The sequence below is a fragment of the Mastigoproctus giganteus genome, chromosome 11, assembly GCF_048544385.1.
Source record: "Mastigoproctus giganteus isolate SK-2022 chromosome 11, ASM4854438v1, whole genome shotgun sequence".
In the NCBI taxonomy this organism is placed as follows: Eukaryota; Metazoa; Arthropoda; class Arachnida; order Uropygi; family Thelyphonidae; genus Mastigoproctus; species Mastigoproctus giganteus.
Window position 1 is genome coordinate 152722806 of NC_143585.1, and position 27849 is coordinate 152750654.

At 37.2% G+C, this 27849-nt stretch overlaps 1 protein-coding gene across 1 annotated transcript in view; it reads left to right on the plus strand.

Annotated features, from left to right (window-relative positions):
* LOC150078519 (uncharacterized) overlaps positions 1 to 27849 on the plus strand; it is a 541829-nt gene that overhangs the window by 492927 nt on the left and 21053 nt on the right. Inside the window, exon 12 of the mRNA XM_090384590.1 lies at positions 25310 to 25382. Within this exon, the coding sequence (XP_090240716.1) occupies positions 25310 to 25382 (73 nt within the window). The remainder of the gene's footprint in view (positions 1 to 25309; positions 25383 to 27849) is intronic.

A 27849-nucleotide genomic window follows, 5' to 3' on the forward strand; every position in this document is an offset into this window, starting at 1 on the left:
TTTTTTAATACTAAAAAAGTATTTTTTAAGAATAAAATACGTATTTTATTCGTAAAAAATTTATTATATTAAATAAAATAGTCGTAATAAAATACTTACGTATTTTATAATACGTAAGTATAAATTATAATACGTAAGTCGTAATAAAATATTACTAATGCTTTTGCTTCTATCGTAATAAAATAATGCTTTTGCTTCTATCGTAAGCAAACTTGCTTTTTGTTTGATTTTCTATCCAAAGAGATGACAGCCGTTCCATCTCTTCCAATTCTTTGTGTCTTAATCTAATGGATTTTAATTACACTTTGAGTTGTTCCCGCTATGAAAGTTGTTTTTATTTTCTCTGCATTCTTTGTAATTCTCCGCGTTGCCTCATTTAGGTCTGTAGCACGTGCAATATCACATGGTCTTTCATTTCGCTCTAAGCGTTTCACAATTTCATATTTTTCTCGATCGACAGAAGCGGACTGGCCATAAGCCTTACGGGGGAAACCACCGTGGGCCGGAGGCCGGTGTGATTTTGGCCATAAATCATAGTATGAGGCCACTATAAATTTTCACGGGTAAGAATTTTTGACCCAGTCCGCCTCTGTTTATCGGTATTGCTTATTTTTTTTCTCTCTGAATCTGCAGTGTCTTAGCCAGGACGCTTCCTTTTCACCCCTTTTAAGTATTTTACTAATTTTTAGGGAATAAAGCGCAATTACAAAACGAGGAGGCACGCTTGATACACATAAACAAAGCTGCGCGCGTGTAGCAACTGAATAAATAACACCGTAAAGGCCGAGATACACTATTAACACCTCACATTTTACTAAAGCACATTTCTGGGGGTTACTACCATAAAACAATAAAAACAATTTCCATTTGCGTTTCTGCTAGTGCAATCTGTTATAAACTGGTAGTAAACTCCATCTAATTGCATTTGCGATTATATCGATAGCTGGAATTGTGTTGGTTTTTACGTTATTATGGTGAAATGTGTTTCCCCTTCACTGATATAAAACACATAAATACATTTTCAGAATCTTCTTCATTCCTATCGTGTTGCGTTCAGTTGGGGTGATTCCGCGTTCGACTGCCATTTCTTGTAAACACAAAGGCGAATCGTGTATAAGCGAATTCGGTTCGTGTTATATAAGATAACGTTCCCCTATTTATAAATCGTGTATGATCGAATTCGTGTAATGCAAACACGTGTTATACGAGGACCGACTGTATATAGGAACAGAAAACGTGTACTTGTCAATTACCCTTTTGACATTTTATACATTTCAAACATCGCTGTATAGCTGTCCTTGAATAAAAATGACAACGGTTACTTTCCTTTGAGTGACCGCCTTGTACAGATGTTTTATTGTGGACACTTCCTTCTATAGGAAAACATTAGCAGTCGTCCTTTTATTATACCTGAAGTAATTCGTTATGTTGGCAGAAACCGTTTTTGCTCCTAATTGAAGTAACACTTTCGAATTTTGCCCAAGTCAATTTTCTGCACATATTGAAAATTAGAAGGGCAGTAAAAGAGATGATAATTGGTGCCATTGGTGGGCAGCATTCTGATGAACAAATTTTCGGTTTATACTCCGGATGACCACACAGTCAGAGTTCCCGAAATAGAGAGAGAGAATACAAGAAACCGCAGGGCATTTAGCAGTCACGGACTTGATTGTGTGAAATTGCTCACCATAAACCACAACAAAACAAGAGAAGTGATAGGGAGAAAATCTGTTTTTCTTTTTATTACAGCTCTGAACAGCAGATGACCATGGATTTATTCGTCTTCTGTACTAAAACAGAATTTCTCCCTTTGCGATGACATCACAAAGCGTAACAAGCAAATATTTTCTAACTGATACTTTTTGAGCATCCGTTAGCTTTGTATTGTTTGAAATCTTGCATTTTTGTGAAGAATACATATTTCAAGAAATAACCCGTTATTCGTAGCATATGATTTTTTTTTCTTTCCTTCGATGCACCAGTTTACGAAGTTTATAAAAAAAAACGCAGCTATAAATAGACATATTTTCTCGAATTTTCGTTAGAAGATCAAACCCAGGAAACTGCTGTTCCGATATTGTTTACTAAAATCAATTACAATAAAGCAAACTTTTTTTTATCAAATGCTTATCAGTTTTACACCAGTTTTTTTCCCGTTTCCAACATGAATTTCCTTGATTTTCTGTTCGTAGGAGCAATACACGTTGAAGAAAGGAAATACAATCTGTTCGCGCTTCAATAAACAGTTTCGACAAAGCGAAACAGTTGCTACTGTTTCGCTTTATCGACTAACAGTAGCCCGCCCGTGTCTTTTTTTTATTTTCTTAGCGTCCGAAGTGGAGACATAAAATGCCGTTTGGCCCTCTCTCGATGTAGCTGTATCTAGGAAGTGTGACGTAACCGCTGGTCTCACACCTCGCTCCACGAAAACAATTTCGCTCTGTAAACAGAAACTCCCGCTCCAAAACAAACAAACGAATCAGATATCGGGTTTCATAAGCCATAGGTTAATTTGGGTGGGGTTAGAAAAATAACAGAAAAAGGCCTAAAAAAATACACACTTGATGTTACTTTTTTGTCATTTGCACGAAATTCAATAGAAATTTTTGAAAACTGAAGTGGGAAAATCGAAGAAAATAGTTCTGGCTTCACCTATAGCGAATTTCAGCTGTGTCCATAGAGTAAAAATTATAGAATTTATTAGTTGACCTTTGAACTGGGTCCACCAAACCCGAGGAGATAAGAGTACTTAAGGGTAAGTTGCTACAATGGATAAAAGGATGGTTAAGTGCGAGAAGACAGAGGGTGGTAATCAATGGGTGCTGCTCTTCTTGAACTAATGTTATTAGTGGAGTCCCACAGGGTTCGGTGTTGGGTCCACTCTTGTTTTGTATATTTATCAATGATATTGATGAAAGTATATCAGGCTTAGTGTCGAAGTTTGCAGATGATACGAAGGTTGGCAGGGTTGTTAATGACAGTAATGGCAGTGTGCTACTGCAACAGGATCTAGATAATTTGGGCAGATGAGCTAAGAAGTGGCAACTGAAGTTTAACCTTGACAAATGCAAAGTACTGCATATGGGTAGAAGTAACCCCAGAGAAACGTACAAACTGTGTGGTACTACACTTAAGGTGGTAGAAAATGAAAAAGACCTGGGAGTAATTGTGCAGGCAGATATGAAGTTCTCTGAGCAATGCAGACAGGCTGCCAGGGCAGGTCATGGGGTTTTGTCAATGATATATAGGAATTTTGCTAGCAGGGAAAAGGAGGTGATTATCCCTCTGTATAAGGCAAATAGTCAGGCCACACCTTGAGTACTGCATACAGGTCTGGAGGCCTCATTTTAGGAAGGATGTAGATTTACTTGAGCATATACAGAGAAGGGCAATAAGATTGGTGAGGGGAATGAAGGGATCCTCTTATCAAGAGAGGCTTAAGTTCTGCAAATTGCAGTGGCTGGAGACTAGGCACCTGCACGGTGATCTGATTGAGGTGTATAAGGCCTTGAATGGGTTCAGCACGCTGAATTCTGATGGGATCCTTCCACTTGTTCAGATTACGAACCTAAGGGGGCATAAATTCAAATTAAGAAAGGACAGATATAGAATAGATGTGTGGAAATTTGCCTTTAGCCAGCGGGTGGTTAATTGCTGGAACAAACTTCCATCTGTCGTTGTGGAAGTTGATAGGTTGAATAAATTTAAGGAGGAACTGGACAGGCATTTGGAGGGAATGGTGTGATTTTTTTTTTTTTTTTTTTTTGGCTGATGCTGCATAAGCTCATACATTTGCTTTCTTGCATCACATGCCACTACTACTACTACATCTGGTGTTCCACCCTAAGTGCATTTGTTGAATGCCAGGCAGTTGGAGTCCTCTGTTGTGGGTGGGTAACTGAGCACTGAAACAAAATTAAAACTAGTATGAATCCTGCTAACCTAAATTCTTTTTCTTCTTCTTTGACCCCAAAATGTCTTGACCAGAAAACCATATCAATGAATCGGATAGCATCACATAAGCAAAGGCCTAAAATTGAAAATATATCAGATGTAGCATCTAGATACCTGATAATCCACTCTGTTAATGAGAAAGCTGTAGGAAAATTATCACCTTTCTTTATTCGGAATGGTTAGAAAGACTCAGACCATCTCCTCTGAACCACCTGTATTGGGGGGGGGCTAATTATGGTAACATCCCACAAGACACAATTCATTTTGAGACTGCATGTCTGAATAAGACCACCTTAAAGTGATCTGTTCTAAACTGAAAACATGAGGAGTGGTAGCACATGAAGCACCTTAAAGGGTTTTGTGTATATGGCTGTGTAGGAATGGGAATCTAGTCCCCACTACAAAACTCATCTTTGCCTTCAATTCACTACCTGCTAATCCAATCAAAGCTGGATATCTTAACTACCTAGCACAGCCATATACAGAAAACCCTTTAAGGTGCTTCATCTGCCAGTAGTATAGACACTTGCAAATGGCCTTCCTTTGTCTTTCAGCCACTCAGTCAAAGGGTTTTCAAATTACTACATGTTCAGCTCCAAAACCAATATATATTAATTGTCCAAGTGAGCACCCCACTTACTCATGAGCATGTCAGTGGTGGGTAGAAGAAGGAAAGATATTATGATTAAAGGCAGAGCTAAATGTATTCCACTAGGAGGCAAGAAAATTAGTGAAATGTATAAATATTGATAAACCTTTTATGCTCAGAAAGTTAAGGGGAGATGTTTCACTGGAGCACAAACGAAGATGACCATTCCACCTAAAGAATCATTTATTCCCATCGCATTTTATTTTATTTATTAAGCTCACAAAAACCTGCACAGATAGAACAGTCAGCTGCCACCCTCATATGATTACCTCATTCTGCACCAACTGCCAAAATCCAGCGTTGAAGGTAAATCACAAAAACTCAATGTATCCTATAAAACCCAAGAAAAAAAACTGATGTGAAGGCAGTACTTGAACTTAGTCTTGGAATGCTACAGAGTAGAAGAAGGAAAGATATTATGATTAAAGGCAGAGCTAAATGTATTCCACTAGGAGGCAAGAAAATTAGTGAAATGTATAAATATTGATTGATAATGCACACAGGAAAGTATCCGTATTTCCTAAAAAAAAAATAAATAAATAATAATAATAAACCCAGAGCTAAGAAAACTAGCTCTTTGAATGCTGACTAACAAATGTCCCACTATATGAATTTAACCACTGAAGTAATGGCCAAATTCATAAAATAGAATTACCATGGATTATGACATTATATTGACTTTGTCAAGGTCTTTGTCATGCCTACCCTATAGGCATGAGCCACTGTGTCTCTGCTTGCAGGATATATATTTAAAGGAAAATTAGATCCCTACTTTGTGGAATTTCAACCTGATTTGTAAAGATAGAACCGGAGATTATTGTGTTCATGGTGGAATCACTATCTTCGTGGACAGCCATACCCCCTACTTCCAAGTACTGTAATCCTGTTTACTGCCACCATAGAGGCAGTTACCATTTACCTTTTTGTAGGCTTTCTAATAATGATCTACTTCATATATTTTCCACCTGAGATTAACATCTCCCAGACAGACTTTGATCTTATTATGCAGCTGTTGTTTCCTATTTTGTTAGGGGGAACTCAGTGAATAATACCCTCTTGGTAGTGCAGACACTAATGTTAGGGCCATACAATAGAATATATGCTTGAAAATAAGGAGCTCACCCTCTTAAATATGTGAAATAATTCCTTTTATTTATATGCTTATCTCTACATTTTCTTTCATTCATTTTTCTCTCTGCTCTTCTCTACATCCTGTGTTTACATGGGAGTGATCACATCCCTGTGATACTGCCTGTCAAACAGTCAATCACATCCCTGATTGACTGTTTGACAGAGATAATATATCTGACATTTTAAAATTTCTTGCCAATTAATTTTTATAATTATATTTAAATAACCATTTAGTTTATAAATCTTTATAATTTTATCAATTATATTTGTATTACATTTTGACATAGTAATTTCTGGGTGCTAAGAATGGACATTTTGATTTGGCTTAAGATGCTGATGAGATATATATGTATTGGAATTTTACATCCTCCAAGTACAAGCTTGATATAACATGTTGTTTAAAGTTAACTTAATCTTATAGCCTTTTAAGTGAAACTAAAATTTACCAAAATTTTTAATGAGCACAAAATTTTTCAGTGAAAGCCACACATGTAAAGGTCATCATCATCATCATCAGCCATTTTCAATCCACTGCAGGATGAAGGCCTCTCCAGCAACTTTCCAGTTCCTTCTGTTTTGAGCACTGGCCATCCATTTACTACCCAAAAACTCATGAATTTCATCTATCCATCTCCACCTTTGTCTTCCAGGTTTTCTTCTAGCTCCTCTTGGGTACCATTCTGTTATTTTCTTAGTCCATCTGTCATCATGTCTTCGAGTTATGTGTCCTGCCCAAAACCATTTTAGTTCTTTAGTTTTGATAAGAATGTCCTTTACTTGAGTTTGCTGCCTAATCCATGTGTTTCTCTTCTTATCTAACAGTCTGATTTCCAATATAATTCGTTCCATTCTTCGCTGTGTAGTTCTCAGCTTCTCTTCCATTCTTTTGGTGAGTGCCCAAGTTTCACTTCCATAAGTCATGGTGGGGAGTATACATTGATTCATTATTTTACGTTTCAGACAAACTGGGATATTGCTCTTCAGTATGTGACTATATTTCCTGAATGCTATCCATTCAAAATTTATTCTTCTCTTGACTTCCAGCCATTTATCATTATTACAGCTAATAACTTGTCCCAGATAAGTATATGACTCCACCTTTTCAATTACTACTCCTTCAATCATTATTTCCCTTTCTGTGGCATACTTGTTCATCATTACTTTTGTTTTAGCCATATTCATCTTTAGTCCAAAATCCTTACTAACTGTGCATAACTGATTAAGATTTTCCTCTAATTCTTTGGGATCGTGGCTTATGACCATAATGTCATCTGCAAATCGTAAATGGTTTAGGTACTCTCCGTTCACATTGACTCCTTTCTGCGACCAGTCTAATCTTCTGAAAGCTTCCTCAAGGGCAGCAGTAAACAGCTTTGGAGATATTGTGTCTCCTTGTCGAACTCCTTTCTCGATTTTAAATTTGCTACTGTCTTTGTCTAGTCTAATAAAGGAGGTAGCACTCTCATATATTTTCTTCAAAATCATAATATATGGTGTATCTATGCCTTGTCTTTCCAGTGCCCGAAACATTGCCTTATGCTATATGGAGTCAAATGCCTTTTCATAATCCACAAATGCCAGGCATAATGGTGTTTTATATTCATTTGCTTTCTCCATTAGCTGTGATATTACGTGAAGGTGATCCATAGTTGAGAATCCTGTCCTAAAGCCAGCTTGCTCTTTCGGTTGATTCTCATCAAGTATTCTTTCTAATCTGTTAGTAATGACCCTTGTGAACAACTTGTAGATGTGAGATAACAAGCTAATTGGTCTATAATTTCCAATTTCTGATTTATCTCCTTTCTTATGCAGCAAAACTATGATTGCATTATTCCACTGCTTAGGCGTCACACCTTTTCTAATGCACTTTGTGAAGAGCCTTGCCAGTTTTTGTGTTATGTCTCTTCCTCCCAATTTTAACAACTCTACAGTAACTTCATCTTTCCCCGGGACTTTTTGATTCTTCATTTTCTTCAATGCATGTTCTACCTCATCAGGAAGAATATCGGGTATGTCGTATGTGTTGCTACTTTGCAATCCATCTTCCCCACTGCTGGTATCATTCCCTCGCTCCTTGTATAATTCTCTATAGTAGTCTTCTGCTATTTGAATTATGCCTTTTCTGCTGTTTATAAGTACACCATCACTTTTCTTCAGTTTCAGTATCATTTGTCTTTCTGTATTACTGCTCATGGCTGCTGATTTAAATCCTTTGTTTTCCCTTAATGCTTGTTCTACTTTTCTTGTGTTAAATCTTCTTATGTCCTCTCTGAGTCTCTTTCTAATGTAAAGGTACATATTACTCACCTTATATTTTATTGAATATAGTGATATTTCTTCTTGTAATGTACTTATATTTCCTGCATCCTTTCAGTTCAGATAATAAATATGATTACTTCAGATATAAATTAGCTATATTTTTTCATTTTATCAGATAACTGATAACACTGGTTTTTAATTCAGTAGAACCTGTATTATAAGAAATTCCTGCATAAGTTTTCCCCTCTACTAGGTTTCTTAATTCCCAATTTCAACACTGTATGTTGTAATCTATGATTTTCCCGCGTAAGAAACTTCCTGGGTGAAAAGCTTTCCCGCATAAGAAGTACTTGATAAAGAATACACAGTTTATAATTATAATGACGTTTTCCACTATATCCTTTTTTTAATATAGAAATTCTTTATTTTTATATTAAAAAAAAATTAAACAATATATACATTTTGGTAATCGAATAGTTTAGTTAGTAGTATCATTTTATAGTTTGTAAGAAATTACCATAGTAGGTGAAATGGCATTGTTTTGTTACATCTCATATTGTGAATGCCTTCACGAGTTGTCCAGATATTGCACTACCTCAAATAGGCAATGCTTCACCAGTGGAGAAGGTTAATGTTACTTATTCTCCACCGAGGATTGGTATCCACCGTTACTTATTCTCGACGAATACTGAGATGTTACTTATTCTTGGCGGATACCATCACCCCAATCCTGGGTGGTGGTATCCGCCAAGAAATAGTAACATTAGTCTCTTCTAGTGGTGAAGCATTGCTTATTCATGGTAGTGCAATATCAGGGAAACTTATTGTGAAAGCTATCACAATATGAGCTATAACAAAAATGATGCCATTTCACATACTTGGTGATTTACTATGAACTAAAATGATGCTTTGCACTAACTTGTTCAATTAGTGAATTTTCTGTAGGTTTAGTGAGGCCTTCAGCCCTAAAACCTTTATTTAGTATAAATATTTTGATATAATGGAAGTGACATATTGCAATTGTTTTCATTGATATCCATAATCGGATATTGTCAACCTCATGAAGCATTAGCAGCATATTCTGATGGTTTTGAACAGTACTGAATTGCTTAGTGCATTGTTGCTGCTGTGTCTTGTAACCTTTTAAGGTATGTTGAAAGCTGAATTTATAATACTTTATTTCTGTGGATTAGATTATATTTTTGGAAATTCTTTAAAGAATAACCGTATCTTTGTCTATCTACTGTATTGGCCCTAATTATTCGTCACTCCTTGGTAGTTTTATTTTAATGCTACAAATAATTTTAATTATACTGATTATATTATATTTTTCTAATTTGAAGGGTTATAGTTGGAAGGATGAATTTCAAAGGAGTTCATCCTTCCAACTTAGTAACAAATTTAATGAACAGAATGTTAAGCAATTAGAAATCCTCAGTTTAAAAATGTTTCCCCATAGGCAGAGTACAATATTTATAAATTCTGAAATAGTAAATCATCTTTAACTTATGTATTTGTATCTTTTCATTTTTATTTGTGTAGTTAATATTTCATAACCTTAGGTCATTATCCCTTTTAAGAAGTTTTCCCTTGTAAGAAGTTCTAAACCTCAGTCCCTTGGAAAACTTCTTATCCGGGTTCCACTGTACAAGGAGATATCAAAAATTTTGTACTCTTGCCTAGAAATAATAGCCCTAGAAAGGAGAAAATTCACAGGAACTTTAATCCTTTTCTATGTACTCTCCATGTATAGTAACACATTTCTCCCATTTTTGGATCAGTTGTTTAATGCCTTGATCATAGAAGTCCACACTTTTTTGCTTGAAACCACGATTCCACTTCATTGATGACTTCCTGAGACAAAACAAAGCGGCATCCAAAATGGTTTTTTCATTTCTTGAAACAAGAAGAAGTCTGGTGGTGCTAGGTCAGGAGAATAGGGTGGGTGATGCAGTAGTTCAAAGCCACACTGGGTAATAAAGTTGGTGGTGGAAACAGCTGTGTGAGCCTGTGCATTGTCTGACAGAAGATGGACACCTTTGGTTAACATTCCATGCCTTTTCACCTTCAAAGCATCGTGTAACTTTTTCAAAAGATTTCTGTAGTATTCTCTGGTAATTGTGGAACCACGAGATAGGTAATCTGTCAGGATAACCCCTTTTCAGGATAACCCCTTGTCACAAAACATGGACACCATCACCTTCTTCACAGATGGAGTGGTCTTTGCCTTTCTGGGAGTTGTGCTTCCACTGCTTTGACATGTCTTTAGTCTCCAGATCATACTGGTACACCCAGCATTACACAAATCCAACAGTTGGTGAGAACATTGCTTCTGCAAGGGCATCAACAATCTTGGAACCCATAGTGCAGAGACCCTAGATATGTGCAGATGGTCACCTAAAATGCTGTGGGCAGACCCATAACTAATTCCCACTGCATTTGCGATGAAATAAATTGTCACACATCTGTCACTGAGAACCAGCAGCTCAACTTTTGCGTTGTGGATGTTGATGGCCTTCCTTCTCTTGGCTCGTCAGACCCTTGTACAACCACACTCGAACTTCCATTTCCACTTGTTTAGTGTCACAGGATGGACAATTCTGCCCCTGCACAGCTTTCATTTCTTTGTCAATTTCGTGAGCTTTCTTGCCCTGCAAATGCAGGAACTTGATCACTGCTCGATACTCCACTTTGTCAACCCTTACCATTCTTCCTCAGATTCTAGGCTCCACCTCTGGTGTATGATCACCTACGAGAATGAAATTTCACGTTACTTATTGAATAAGACAACTTATATTAAAAATGGCATCTTCCTACTTGATGTTTTTTTATCTAGGTCAGGGTACAAAATTTTTGATCCCCCCCCCATATGTAATTCTTAAAGAACAATAATGTACATACATGAAAATAGTAATTAAAAATGCCACATTTGCTTGAATGATATATGTGTGCATGAGTGGTGTTGGGATTGAATGATTCATAAGCTGCATGAATATAACTTAAAAGCTTTTATTGGCCTTTTTCTATGATTTATGATGTATGTTAGTCAGTCTACAGAAATGAAATTTAGAAGACAGAGAATATGTGGATTTATTTCAGAAATAGAATTCTTTGTAAGATTAGTACATATACTCAATACATATAAATTGATAGGAGATATGAAATTCATATAACGTAACTCGGTAGGAGATAAAACTCAATACTCATAGTGTTATTACTGCATTGCGATATAAGTTTAGTGTTATATTTTTAATTGTATTGAAATTGAATCGAAATCATGCCTCAGATCAGAGCAGCAAAGCAAAAGGCTTCAGGTAGTGGGAGTGCTATGGCTCAGAGGAGAACTAGGGGGGGGGGGAGTTGTCTTCTGAATCATAAACTTTTGAAATGTACTGCTTGTTTTAAATTTGCGGAGCTATCAGAGGACATGGTATTGCCAAACAGAATGTATTTGTGCGTGCTTGATGTAAGGAAATCAGGTGCCAACTCAGCATTGTTATGGGCCTTTGTGAGAACTTGAAGAACGGGGTAGATGCCCTCGGAGAATTTAAATTGAGGGGCCCATATTGCCTCTCATATTGTGGAGTTATAGTTAGCAACTGGGTTGTCATCATTGCAACACCAGGGTACCTGCCCACCCATTGATGAAGAGCCAATAAGCTCCGAAATAGTGCCGTATGGGTGATGGTGTCCTCTGAGAATAAGTAACAATAGTCTTCTCCTGTGGTGAAGCGTTACTTAATCAAGGTAGTTCAATATCAGGGCAGCTCGTTGCGAATGTATTCACAATATGAGATATACTTGGCGCCTCCGTAGCCAGGTAGGAAGGAGCAGGAGTGCATAGCACACACTTCTTGATTAGGCCGGGGTTCGAGCCCGTCACCACCAAATACGGAGGATGCGGAAAGGTCAGGGAATGACCATCGCATATCCCGGATCAATATGGCCTTAGTTGCTAATGCTCCTAAAAACCAAGTAACAAACAACGATGAGATATACTTAATGATGCTAATTCATAACTACTTAAGTAGTTGGCTGCGTAAGAAATGATGCAGTTGCACTAACTTGTACGTCAATTGAGGGGGGTGACCAGTCAAGCTGTCCGCAGCCCGCATCAACGCCAGAGCTTGCACTTGAACATCAGGCAAGACAGCAACAATCCTCAAGGCAGAGTGCACTGGTCCCACAGTAACTATATGTTATCGGTGACCATATTATCGGAAAATGGGGAATATATTGTGGAAAAGGATATGTGGAACAAGACAGGGTGTCTGCCAGGGACAAAAGTTGATGATGTTGTAGAGTAGATATCATTTTTTAAGGGCACAGAACATGATATTGTTGTACACATTGGCACTAATGACCTTAAGAATAAGAGATCTGTAGATTTATTAGCAAGTACAGGTCAAAAGTCGTGAGCTAGCATTGAACTTGAAAGTATCTGCAATTCTGCCCAAACACGATAGGAGGGAGTATATGATGAGAGCCTTGTCAATAATTTTGGCCCTGGAGAGATTGTGCAAGGCTCATGGGGTAGAATTTTTCTCAACTTGGTAACAGGAGAGACTGCTTCTACTGGGATGGGATACATTTAAATAGAAAGGGCACAAGAATATTTGCTGATACTATTGAGGTAGTGTTAGGTGCATCGGAACACTGCTACCTTGAGGGGGGGGGATACACAGACTAACAGATTAACAGTAGCCTCAGGCAGAGGTGCAAATGATTCTTGCACTGCTTCTATTGGAATGAGCAGCAGCCCGGAAAGCAAGTTATGGGGAATTTCAGGAACTGCTGGGAGTCATGAAACAAGTAAATACATGGGCTGTGTTAGAGTAACTAAGAGTAAGAACAGGTGCATGTATACTTGCATGTACACCAATGCTAGGAGCAGAGGTGTATTGCTAAAAAAAAAATAGTACCGGAATGCCCGTCTACAAATAATTACCTATGCTTTTTTCATTTGCAAAAATAAATAAGTCAAAGATTAGAATATTTGTTCAGTATTTATTTATAACAATTAAATAAAAATTTCAAAAGTAAAAAACAAGACAAAAAATTAAAAAATCAGAAAAGAAAAAAACGAAAGCAAAATCTCCAAAATAATATAAAAAATACTGTTCAGAAGAATCATAGAAATTCCCATACAGGATCGATTATGTATTCTTGTGTGACTGCCCTTTTTGTTTGTTGGTCAACAGCAGAATGATGAGACCGCAACTAAGTTTGGACATAATAATTTGGATTCCATAATTCTAATGGTGGACTGTGCAGTTTAATAAACAACAAACTTGCCCTTATTGGGTCGCTTTATCTAACACATTGTACTTTACAAGAAACTTTCAAGTTTCATTGCAAACTTTATATTTTTGTTTATAATAAATTTTTAAAGAAATCTATTCATTTTAAAGATTACTATTAATATATATTGTTAGGAACAATGGGTAAAATAGATATTATTTCTCCCTCCCCTTTGATTATGCCATTGTTTCATTTTATATTAGGTGAATAGATTTAATGATTTTCTATTATGATATTTAGAAAAAGTACCGGAACATTGTTCTGGTGCGTTCTGGCTTGAATACACCACTGGCTAGGAGTATAGCAAATAAATTTGATGAATTTGAAGTGCTGGTCAAGACATCAAAGGTTTGGGATATCAGAGATGTGGTGTCATACATAAATAAGGAATGTAGAATTTTAATTTGGGGACTACAATGTGTACAGAAAGGATAGGAAGGGAGGAGCTAGCTTTGGGGGGATACACAGACCAATAGATTAACAGTAGCCATTAGTAGAGGTGAAAGTGATTCTTGCACTGTTTGTATTGGAATGAGCAACAGCCTGAAAAACTAGGGGCTGGGGATTTCAAAAACTGCTGGGAGTCATCGCGGAATAAGTAAATACATGGTCTGTGTTAGAGTAGCTAAGAATAAGAACAGGTGCATGTATACTTGTGTGTACTCCAATATTAGGAGTTTGGTAGATGAATTTGAGGTATTGGCAAAACAACAAAGCACAGCATTGTAGCAATATCAGTGATGTAGTGTCAGAGAGACATAAGGAATGCAGAATTGGAATTTGAGGAGTTTAGTGTGTACAAGAAGTATAGATCAGATTAGCAAGAATAGAACAGGTTAGGAAGGGAGGAGGGGGTTATGCTATTAGTTAAGAAACATAAAATCTAAAGAAGTGAAGACAGTTGATATGGGTGGACAGTGCAGCGTTGACTCAGTTTGGTGTGACAAGCACTGGGAAAGCAAAATTGAGAGTAGGAGTGTGCTAAATAACTCTGATGAGTATAATGAACAACTGTACAGAGAAATAGAGTGGAGAAGAAAATCAATCAAATTGTCTTATAATGGGGGATTTTAATTTCCCAGATATTGACTGGAACTTGTGGGTTGGTCACTCACACACTAGCAAGGCTTTTGGAATTTATTGGATGATTCTTTTCTACAGCAGTATGTTTGGGGGGAAACTAGGAGAACTCTTGATCAAATTATCAGTAGTGATTCTTCGTGCATTAAGAATCAACAGATAAAGGATCCACTAGGTGGCAGTGATCACAGTTTGCTGAAATGGGATTTACTCAAAGAGGTAACTACCATCAAGGGTAAAGGAAAGGGTTTTTGCTTTCGTAAAGGTGACTATGGTGGTCTGAGACAGTATTTAAATTCTATACGGTGGAACCAACTGATGATGTTACCAACAACAAATTCTAAATGGGAAGCATTCAAAGAATTAATCTTGGAAGCTACTAGTCTTTTCATACCTACTAAGAAATGTTGTTCAAGGTTTATGCCTAAATGGATGTCAGATGAACTAATGAGACATGTGGCAGAGAAGAAAAATGCATGGGATACATATAAATTAACAGGTAACACAGAAGCCTATGGTAGATATAAACTGATCTGCAATAAAGTCACAAAGGAAGTTAGGCAGGCAAAGGCTGATTACAAGAAATCTTTGGCAAAGGATGCAAAGAAACCAGCAAAGAGTTTTTTACTTATGTAAACTCTAGAAGGAAGAGGTTCAATCAGTTTAGTCAACTTAATATCGTTGGTTCAACTATTGATGATCCTGCTCAAGTAGCTTTAAAATTGAATGCGCATTTCACATCTACATTCACACATGAGGAGTTATTTAGGGAGGGGAATGCCAGAGGTTAATTAAACTGTAGCAGTGAGCTAAATGATTTCGTAATAACTGAGAGAAATTATTTTAGTTAAACATAAGAAAGGCACCTGGGGTGGATGGGATCTATTCAGTTATGTTAAAGCAGGCAGTAAAGGAAGTAAGCAAACTCTTAGCCATAATTATGAGAGCTGGGATTCAGGGGAGGTTCCCGTGGACTGGAGATGTGCAAATGTGACCCCTATTCACAAAGGAGGATTAATGGGTGACACAAGTAATTATAGACCTGTTAGTTTAACTTTTGTTCCGTGGAAATTAATGGAGGCACTGGTCAACAAAGCATTGCAGGATCATCTAGACAAGACTTCAGTCATAGTTTGGACACAGAATGGGTTTGTTAAGGGGAAGTGTTGTCTGACCAATTTGATTGGATACTATGATGTGGTCATAAAGGAACTAGATGCAAAAAATACTTTTGATATCATATACTTGGACCTTAGGAAGGCTTTTGACACTGTTGCACATGGAAGACTGCTCTACAGATTGGAGTGTGTGGCATTGGGAGAAATTGCTGCTATGGATAAAGGGATGGTTGAGTGCGAGGAGAGAGAGAGAGAGAGAGAGAGAGAGGTAATTAATGGCTACTGCTCTTCTTGGACTAATGTTATTAGTGGAGTCTCCCAGGGTTCAGTGTTGGCTCCATTGTTGTTTTCTGTATTTATTAATGATATTGATAAAGGTATGTCTGGCTTAATATTCAAATTTGCAGACATTAAGCCTGATATACCTTCAGTAAAACAACTATGCCAACAAAGGTTGGCATAGTTGGTTTTCTGTCACTAATGATAGTTTTGCTACTGCAACAGGATTTAGAAAAGTAAAGCAAATCGGCTGAGAGGTGGCAACTGAAGTTTAACATTGACATATGTAAAGTTCTGCATATGGATAGCAGTAATCTCAGAATAACTGTGTGGTACTACGCTCAGGATGGTAGAGAATGAGAAGAATCTTGGGTAATTGTGCAGTCTGATATGAAGTTTTCTGAGCAGTGCAAACAGTCGGCAAGAGTAGCTCGTGGCGTCTTGTCAATGATATACAAGAATTTTTCTAGCAGGGATAAGGAGGTGATTATCCCCTTGTATAAGACAATGGTCAGGCCTCACCTTCAGTACTGTATACAGGTCTGGAAACCTCATTTTAGGAAGGATGGAGAGCTGCTGGAACAAGTATAGAGAAGAGCAAGATTAGGAGAAACAGAAAGATATGGAATATCTTTCTGTTTCTCCTAAGGAATGGAACTCTCTTACGAAGAAAGGCTTAATTTCTGCAAATCGTAGTGTCTGGAGACTGGCACCTGTGAGGCGATCTGATTGGTATAAGGGACTTGAATGGTTTGAGCATGCTGATGGGATTCTTCCTATAGCTCAGATTAATCGCCTGAGAGGACATAAATTCAAATTGAGAAAAGTAGTTAGTTGGAAAACAGATTTGCCCAAATTTTCCTTCAGCCAGCTGGTAACAAACTGATTGCAGTAACAAACTGCCATCTGTTGTTGCAGAAGTTGACAGCTTAAATAAATTCAAGGTAGAACTAGACAAACATGTAGAGAAAATGAATGGGTGACATAGGAAGGGTTGGTTTTTTTTTTTTTTTTTTTTTTGGCTAATGCTTGCTTTCTTGCATCATATGCTTCTATTATTGCTAATGCTATCTCTATAGGGATTACCCTGGCTTCTAATCTCTCTTGACATAAGCACATTATAAATATTGCTTCATATTCATCTAAACTGGGTTTTATTTTTTGTTTTGGGTGTTACTTTTCTTCTAAATACTTGAACTCAATCTGAACAAATCCAAATTGCGACCTGTCATGGAATATTGTGCCCACACCTTGGATAGTGCCTCGAAAATTTAATTCAGGCTTTTAGGCTCCACTTAAAAGAGGGCAGCCAAGTTAATAATGACCTGTCTCTCACAAAGGCTCTCCACCCCCTTTCTTGTAGACTTTCTGTTTCTCCTACACACCTTTTCTGGAAATAATTTCATAGGCACTGTTTTTCTGAATTGGCATATCTAATTCCTCACAGCTCTTTTAACCCATGCTAAACATGCTACAACCAGGTGGATAGTGAACATCCATTAACTATCCACCTTCAAACTCATGTATTTCCTGAAAATTACAATCTATAGATTAATTTTACTAATGTCAACAAGTATTTTTTGCCTTCTCTACCATCAACCCATGCACGGTGCTATCAGTTCATATAATAGAATGTATACTATAGTTTCTAGTACCTTTTGTGCCATTGCAGTTTTCATAAAATAATAAATAAATGATCACTGTTTATCTAACTTGTAACAATATCCTAGTGAGATGTCTTTTATCAATATTTAGTAGTGTACTTAAATCAAATGTTTGGACTCTCCAACTAAATTACATAAGATGTAGTTCAAGTCTGTTTAGTTATGACGAATTCATGAGTAGAGATATATTCTTCCATCATTTTGTCATTAGAATCTGAATTGCGAATATGCCAGAGTTGTCACTATACCATAACCTTGAATATTTTTAAGAAACAGATTTTCCACAGTTTCTTCATTTAGTCAATTCTTTAGATATATATATATGAGGGGCCTAGGTCTGTCTGAAGAGATGCCAGAATATTTCAGTGTTTCACAAGAAGCTACAGCGGCAGACAAAAAAACTGCATCATCTTAAAAAAGTAACATTTGTAGTGAAACTTATTAAGATATTGTCAGATAAGACTTCTATTGCATCAGACAGTAATTGCAAGGTATTGTGCTAGCCGGGTGGGTAAAGTGTCTGCCTGGCAACCCAAAGGTTACGGGCTCGAATCCCGCCTCGGGCTTGGATCAGAGTAAAAAATGCAAAAACCTTGGGAGGTGCAATATGGCCACAGAAGCCGATGCACCAACAACTAAAAAAAAAAAAAAGCAAGGTATTGCATCAGCCGTTTCTATAAATACAGTGTTCGAAGGGTACACACGCTCCTTAGTATCTTGTTTTGTGAACAGGATACTAAGGATACTGAGCATGGCTCCATACGTTTAGTTGACACCAAGAAAAAAAGTGTAGCCGTTTCTCTGTCCCAAAAGGGCTTGCGTACTATCACTGATAAAATAGGCTGCTACCAGTCAACAGTATCCTGAGTGATGTGAAGAGAAAACCTGGATCAGGCTGTAAGAGAATGACTACGTCTTCCCAAGATCGATATTTGAAATGGCTATGCCTTCGTAATCGTCATGCTAGTGCTCCTGATCTAAAACTGGACTTTAAGATGGCCTCTGGTGTTGAAACAAGTGCACGAACTATCCAAAGACGGTTTTCAGAATGTGGCCTGCATGCCTATCAGCCCAAGAAGAAGAAGAAGCGTTTGTTGACCCAACAAATGAGGAATAAGCTACTTACTTGGGCTAAAACACGTTTCACGGACAAAAGAGCAATGGGACACCGTCAACTTTTCTGACGAATCGAAATTCAATCTGCATGGCTCAGATGGGAAGCAGTATGTCAGAAGACGAAAATCAGAGGCATTCCATCCTGACTGCATAATGCTGACTGTAAAGTTCCCCACCGGTCAGATGGTCTGGGGATGCAAAATAAGCAAAGGGGTGGGACAAATTAAGTTTATTAACAGAACGGTGAATGCAGAAATCTATACTGTTATCTTGGAGGAGTTCCTGAAACCCCTTATTAGGGATCACCACACAGACGTCCAAAACTTGATTTTTCAACAGGGCTCAGCACCTTGCGACACAGCAAAATTGGTAAGTTTTATTTAGATTTAATGACGAGTTTGTCTTCTTGTTTCACAAGGCTTAAAACATAATTACTCCAATGTTTTCCCTCATTTTTCTCCTTTAAGGTGCAGTCATACCTCAGAAATGCTGGCATTACAGTGTTGGACTGGCCCGGCAACAGGCCACATTTGAACCCTATTGAAAATTGCTGGTACCTAATGTCATCTAAAATTGCTCTCCTGCAGCTGAATCTTACTTGTTGGTTTCTTCTGAGCAATTTTAGATCGTTGCCAACTCTATGCCAGATCGTTGCAAGGCTGTAATTGCAACTCAAGGAGGAACAACAAAATATTGAGGACTTATTTTGCTGATATACAGTACATAATAATATTATGTTAACATAATAATAATACACATAATAGTACGTAATAATATACGTAATAATACATAATAATATTAGCCGACTGGGCTAGCCAGGTTGGTAAAGTGCCTGCCTGGCAACCCAAAGGTCACGGGTTTGAATCCCGCCTCGGGCTTGGATCAAAGTACTGCAAAAACCTTGGGAGGTGCATTATGGCCACAGAAGCCGATGCGCCAACAACTACCAAAAAAAAAGAAAAAAAAAAAAATGTTTTCATTTCAGTTTGTACACGTAAATGCAATAAAATGTATGTTTGGTTGTCATGATTGTCATTTGCATGATTTCTCATATTTCCATTAATTACGCATTTTACCCTTTGGGAAGATATTTATGGCAATTAGGTATATCGGGTGGAGTCTTTTTATTGGATTTCATTCAGAGGGATATACATATCCTGTCTAAAAAAATGCATTTCAAACATTTCTGCAATCCACAATGCAGTGCAAAACACATTATTTGCAAAATTCACAAGTGATACAGTTTTTTTGTCTGCCACTATATTCTTGTTAAATTAGTCTTTCATGCTGTCTTAATAGTGACTCTTGTGTTATGAATTAATCTGAGAGATTTAATTTTGATGATTTTATTATGAATCTTGGTTTAAGAATTTTATTCTTTATCTATAATTTGCTGCCTAGCACTGAGATCGCTTCTTTGAACACTTTCAGAATTAGGAAGTTTTGTTTTTCCCACAAGAGGTGATTTTCCTTCTTCTTTGACTAGTCTTGTGGAAAGAACTTGAACTTTTAATACACTTTTCAGTAGCAGAAATGTGCAATAAAGACTCGAAATCATGAAGCAAAATGTGCAAAGGTTGTCTTAGTTGGGGAGTTATGGATGAATCTGAGCTCTGCTCTACTTTGTTACTTCTCTGTATGTACTGTTTTTTTTCCCCTATTTTCAAGGAGTTGGTTATCATTTTCAAGACCTTAATTAATGTGAATGACTGTTTTTGGAATTCTGTTTGATTTGGGTTACATATTTTGTAACTTCCTTTTTAATCTTACTGATTTTGTCTTGTGTATTTACAGAAGTGTTTCTAGGAGAGAAAGTATTTCATTCCCTTATGCATAAAGTGTAGTAAAAGACAGATATTCAGCTGTGTTAATTATATTTTAAGATGGCTGGGAGGCTTCAAAGTGAGTGAATTCTCTCCTTTTGAGTTTGGTTTTCTTATAGGGATGTCTGAAATGACCTGATATGTCGTGGAAGATCTCTATCAGGGGAAGCTCATTTCCTGTATTCCTAACATCCATTGCTTTGATTTCACTAAAATCCAAGAAGGGGAAAAAAGGATGTGCTCAAAATACAAATTCTATAGTTTCAAGTTCCAAGCCAAGAATAAGGACCATAGAGAAATTCAAATTCATTTAAAAAATGTGTCCATATTGGTGTTAATTACTAAGTGAATACTAAGGAAGTAGCTCTCCTCACAAGCTGTAGTCTTTGTTAACATAACAGACAAAATTTCCTTGCCTGTCTACACAATGCCATAGACATTCATAATCATTGCTGCCATTTCAAAAATTGCTGCACAGAAAATCCAAAGTTAAGAAAAATGAAATTTTTATCATTTTCTGAAAATGATAAAAAAATGAAAATGAAAAGCATAAATCCTCTTCTCTGCTGTATTGGTCTCTAGATTAACACTTTTGCTATTAATTGTTAGAGAATTAAACTTTTATCAGTGGTAATCTTGAGCAACATTAAGATATTTTGAAGTGCACAAAATCACACAGCCACTACTCATTGTGTACACACAACATTAATTCTTCTTTACATAACAAGGCAAGGAAACTGAGAATTTGTGTAATTCTAAACTTTATTCCTGATGATCCACTTATTTATATCAAAAATACAACTTTGACTTTTTCCTTTTTTTTTTTTTTTTGACAAAAAAAATCGATGTCATAAAGTGTTATTTAAGTAGGTCACTAGGAATAAAATTTAGAATTAAATTAGCTGCCAAACATGAAAATTCACCCCAGGGACTCACATCTGGTGAGTATGGGCTTGACACACCCAGGGTCCTGAGCTGAATATTATCATTCTTCTCTTTCTTGATGATTACTTTCTACTTCTGACTCTCTCTCTCTCTCTCTCTCTCTCTCTCTCAGAGTAGGGAATTTTTCAAGGTAACTCGGGAATTTTTTTTGTTTTGACTGATGCAGCATAAGCATGAGGCTTCCTTGCACCATATAGCAAATAATAATAATAAATGTGTTTTTTCCTCTTTGAAAATAAGAAATAAAGTCTGACTTGGTTTATATATAACTCTTATATTTACTTTGTTTAAAATATTTCTTGTGGTCAATAACAATTTTAGTTATTACTTAGTGCTTCTACTGTGTGAATTCGAAATGCATCCAACTTGACCTTTTCAACTTCCTGTTATATTACACAATCCCAAATTCTTCTAGGATTCTGTGATATAAAACATTTCAGCTTCAACTGTGTTAGATTACCAAAACCAAAGAAAAATTAAAAACAGAAATATTTAGTAAAGAGTAAAAATTGCTATATTCTCTTTTCCACTTTCAAACTGATTTTAAACACAAATTTCACAAATATACGTGGTCTCAATTCTAATCTCAACGATGTCCATTTCCACTTGCAGTCTGCCAAACCCCATGTACTTTTTTTGACAGAATCTCAGTTATCGGTTGATTCAACTACTGCTCATCTCAGATGCCCAAATTATTCGCTGTATGATTCCTTTCACCTCAAAGGTGGTACTTGTGCATATGTCCGTTCTGATATTCCCTGTCAGAGACTTGGCAATTTGGAATCTCCTCTCTTTGATCCTCTCTGGCTTAAAATCTCTCTACCTAATTGTGTCAAATTCATCTGTTGTCTCTACCGTTCTCCCAACTCCACTAATCACTTGGAGCTCTTTGACTTCCTCTCTTTGATCTGGTTATCAGCAGTGATCATTCAAGTATTAGGAATTTGCAGATAAAAGAACCACTAGGTGGCAGTGATCACAGTGTACTGACATGGGATGTACTTAAAGATTTAATTACCATCAGGGGTAAAGGAAAGGGTTTTTGCTTCCGTAAAGGTGAGTACAGTGGTCTCCGACAGTTTCTAAATTCTGTACAGTGGGATCAATTGACTTCCTCTCTTTGCAACTTGACTTTCTCCAGTCCAACTTTCGTAACAGTGAGGTAATTTTCCTTGGCGATTTTAATGTTCACAACTCCAGCTGGCTTCCGTTTTCTAGTCACACCGACCCAGCAGGTCGAGATGCTGAGGCTTTTGCAATTACTAATGACCTTACACAGATTGTTCATTTACCTACAAGAATACAGCCAATACGCTTGATCTTTTTCTCACAAACAACCCTTCTAAGTACACGGTCGAAGTGAGAGGTCCTTTAGGCACTTCAGATCACAACTTGGTGATTGTCTCTTCTCCAATGGAACCTTTATCTCATGGCTATTCCCAACTTCGTGTTGTTTGGCATTACAAGAATGCAAAATGGGATGACCTGCGAGACTTCTTTTCTTCTTTTCCTTGGTCGGATTACTGTTTCAAAAGTTCTGATGTCAACGTTTGCTCAGATCGTGTCAGTGAAATTATTCTTGCAGGAATGGAATCCTTTATCCCACACTCCACTTTAAAATCTCGTCCTTTATCTAAATCTTGGTTTTCCAATAAATGTGCTAAGGCTGTTCAAGAGAAGAATGTTGAATATCGTAATTGGCTTGTTTCTAATTCTTCAGTTTCATTTTCTGCCTACACCAAAGCTCGCAACAATTGTAAAGCAGTTCTTAATCAGTTCAAACTAGAGTTTGAACAGGCTAAGAGTAGAAAACTTGCTTCTTGCCCTAATGGTAGCTGAGCATTCTGGTCTCTTGCCAAAGCTATTGGCCACAACTTTTGCCCATCTCTGCTCCCACCTCTGTCCAAACCAGATGGTTCTGTTGTCACTTCAGCCAAGGATAAAGCTGACCTTCTAGCATCCCATTTTTCTTCCAGCTCATGTATTAATGATCTGGTAAAACACCTCCCACCATTCCCAACACGCTCCATTCAATGCCTCCTGTGGTCTTCCATCAAAAGAATATCAGAAGGATTTTGATGAATCTTGATGCTAAGAAAGCTCCAGGTCCTGATGGTATTTCTCCACTTGTTCTCAAAACCTGTGCTCCTGAACTTACTCCTATTCTTTGCCACCTTTTTACACTTTCTTATTCCAAAGGTGTTTTTCCTTCTGTTTGGAAATTTGCTCATATCCAGCCAGTTCCTAAAAAGAGTGACAAATCCCTCCCATCCAATTATCGTCCCATTGAAATTACTTCTACTCTTTCTAAAGTAATGGAGAAATCGATTAACCGCCAACTCTTAAACTACCTGGAAACCTTCCGTCTGATCAACAATCGCCAGTATTGATTCCGTCAGTGTCAATCCACTGGTGATATTCTGGCTTATGTTACCCATTTATGGACTAATTCAATGGAAAGGTTCGGTGAAACACAAGTAGTTGCTCTTGACATCTCAAAGGCTTTTGATCGTGTTTGGCATAAAGGTCTTCTAAACAAGCTTCCATCTTATGGTTTGCCAAATGTTTTTAGTAATTGGTTATCCAGTTTTTTCTCTGATCGCTCACTGAGGGTGATGGTAGATGGCTTTCTGTCTTTTAACTTCTCCACTAATGCCGGCGTCCCCTAAGGTTCAGTTCTGTCCCCCACTCTTTTCCTCTTGTATATTAATGACCTTCTTCCATTGACTGGAAATCCTATCCATAGTTTTGCCGATGATAGCACATTGCATTCCACTTTCCATTTTGAGAAACCCTGCCCTGTTCAATCAGCTTCAACTTCTCGAAAATCTGCTACCAATTCCTTAAATGCCGATCTTCAGGTAATTCTCCCTTGGGACAAAGACAACTTAGTTTATTTCAACCCTTCTAAAACTCAGTCTTGTCTTATATCTCACAAAAAGGATTCTTTTGCTCCTATGCTTACCTTTAGTGACACTTCGATTTCTAGGCAAAATGATATATCTCTTTTGGGGATTACCCTGACTTCTAATCTCTCTTGGCACAAGCACATTACAAATATTGCTTCCTCTGCATCTAAAAAACTTGATTTTCTCTTTCGCTCTTGGCTTTACTTTTCTTCCAAACAGTTGCTCACTCTGTATAAATCGCAAATTCGCCCTGCCATGGAATATTGTTCCCACATCTGGGGTGGTGCCCCCAAAACCTCTCGCAGGCTTCTTGATTCCATTCAGAAGAGGGCAGTTAGGTTAATTAATGATTCATCTCTAACAGAGTCTCTCCACTCGCTTTCTCATAGACGTACTGTTTCTGCTGCATGTCTCTTCTACAGATACTTCCATGGGCACTTTTCTTCTGAATTAGCTTCTATAATTCCCGCTCTCTCTTTCAAAACAGTCCGAACACGTGCCGCCACCAGCCAACATCCATTTACTGTCCAACTGCAAACTCACAGGACCAACTTTTGATCTTCCTCATTTATTCATTCAACTACCGTTTTCTGGAAAAACCTTCCTTCACATGTATTTCCTGAAAATTACAATCGACAGAAGTTCAAGTCCAATGTCAACAAATATCTTCTTTCGTGTTCTCAACCCAAGCACGGTACTAAGTACTATAGGTTCTAATACCTCTCATGTTTGGGGTTCACATAAAAAAAAAAAAAAAAAACCTCATGAGTTGTTGGGCAGACAACCTGTATAGACGAGACCCGCTAATTGATGTCAAAAAGGTTTTTTTTTTTTTTTTTTTTTTTTTCTTCACTATCTCATGATTTGTGCGAACAAACTCAAATATCAGTTAGAATTGTAATATATAACAGATGATTTTGAAAGGAAATATTGTTTCACTGTTAATTTTGAAAAACAGAAGGAAGGTTTTGCTGTTTTTCTAACTAAATACACAATTTAAAAAAATAGTCTGAATAAATTCAATTATATAGTTATATTTATTTGTTTGTTCTTATACAAGATTTTTTCTGATATTTTCTAGTTACGAAGACAAGAAGCCACAATTCAGTTTCTCAAAAGAGAAAACCAAAGGTTACAAACTAGATTAAGCAAAGGTAAATCATATAATTTTTAATGATTACTTAGGGATTCCATCATGTGAAATTTCAAACAATTATTTTAGAAATATAATTTGTGACAGTCAAATTTTTCTGCATACGGAGGTGAGCCTGTGTGGCACCACTCTGAAGTGTAATTGTGAACCAGGAATTTTCTTTGGTGATTTTGTGTTCCAAGAAGGCATCTCCTTTGTTCATACTGTCCAAAAGGCACATAACACATATTTAAATCATCATCCTTCAGTGTCACTGTTTAAAGCCAAGGAAATCATTAACACTACAATCAAATGTTAACAGGAGAGACTGCTTCTACAGGGATGGAATACACTTAAATAGAAAAGGTGCAAAAATATTTGCTGATGCCATCGAGGCAGTATTAGGTGGGTCGGTAAACTGCTAGCTTAGGAAGAATATAAGGACTAATAGATTAACAGTAGCCACTGGTAGAGGTGATTCTTGCACTGCTTCTATTGAAATGAGCAGCAGCCTGGAAAACAAGATGCAGGATATTTCAGAGTCTGCTGGGAGTCATTGCAGTACAAGTAAACACATGGGTTGTGTTAGGGTAGCTAAGAATAGGAACAGGTATATGTATACTTGCGTGTACACCAATGCTAGGAGTTTGGTAAAGAAATTTGATGAATTTGAGGTATTGCTCAAAACATCAAAGGCAGATATTGCTGGGATATCAGAGATGTGGTGTCACACAAATATAAGGAATGTCGAACTGGAATTTGAGGAGTACAATACATACAAAAAGGATAGACAGAATAGGAAGGGAGGAGGGGTTATGCTATTAGTTAAGAAACACATAAAATCCAAGGAAGAGAAGCCAGTCGACATCGCCGGACAGTGCACTGTCGAGTCAGTTTGGTGTGACATAAGCATTGGGAGATCAAAATGAGAGTAGGAGTGTGCTATAGGCCAAATGGCTCTGATGAGTATAATAAGAAACTGTAGAGGAAAATAGAGTGGACCAGTAAATCAGAGTCTTATAATGGGTCTGCTAACGAGGCTAGTGGGAGCCAGACATGTTCAAAAGCCGCTGTGGATTTTCTTATTTATTGATTTGAAATTATTGTTTTTCTAAAACTTTTGATTTAAATTTAGCAGTATAGCATTATTTTGTGTTTTTCTGATTAAACTGGTGTATTTATTCTTTACTCTGCCTAGTAATTGTATAAAAGTATCGGTAAGGGTATCATATCCACATGTTACGAGTTGCACTCCGCTGAACAAGAGAAGTTTTTTAGACATATTTAGTCACAAATTGAATATTTTTTACATCAAATGATTTTCTATAAGTAGCTTATAGACCTAATCAGGATCGTTAGTTTATTCTGAATTGAGACAGCGGGATTTGGAAGTTATTTAATACTTAAGTGTCCATAGATTTACCGTTCGTAACTTGCGCTATTGTTATATCCTGAACTAGATAGCGTTAGTATAGTATATAATATAATATTGTCAATTAATCAGCAAAATCTACTAATTTTGTTAAACTTCGTTGTCAATTAAATTGTACTTTTAAGTAAACACATATAACGACTTAGATTACAAACGAAACATAATTAATACATAACTTGCTACGGAAGTTATATAAACAGAACTCTTAGATAATATTTGATACTAAAAAATATATATAGCGTTATAACTGTGTTGGGATACAAGTTTAGGGTTATAATTTTGTACTGAAATTTAAATTTTATTGAAATTAAATCAAAATCATGACTCAGACCAGAGCAGCAAAGCAAAAGGCTCAAGCTGATGGGAGTACTGTGGCTCAGAGGAGAACTGAGGGGGGGCAGTTGCCCTCTGAATCACAGCCTTTTAAAATGCACTGCTTGCATGATATTTGTGGAGCAATCGGGTATGTGACATGATATTGCCATGGGGGATGTCTTTGTGTGTGCGTGATGCAAGGAGTGTAACGATATCAGGCGACAACTCAGCGTTATGGGACTATAGGAGAGCTTGAAGGATAGGGCGGATGCCTTCGAAGGATTTAAAGTGAGGGGGCCCATCAAGCTCTCAGCTGCCCACATTAACGCCAGAGCTTGCGCTTGGTCATCACACAACACAGCAGCAATCTCCAAGGCAGAATTCACTTGTCCCACAGAAACTAGTAGTTGTAGGTGACTCTATTGTCAGGGAAACAGGGAACATGCATTGTAAAAAGGATAGGTGGAACAGGACCAGAGTATGTCTACCACGGGCAAAGGTTAATGACGTTGTAGAACAGATATCTTTTAAGGGCACAAAAGGTGATATAGTTGTACACATTGGCACTAATGATATTAAGAGTAGGAGACCAGCAGAATTACTTAACAAGTACAGGTCACTGTTGAAAAAAAGCCGTGAATTAGGGTTGAATTTGAAAGCGTCTGCAATTCTGCCCAGACACGATAGGAGGGAGTATATGATGAGAGCCTTGTCGATCAATTCGGCCCTGGAAAGATTGTGC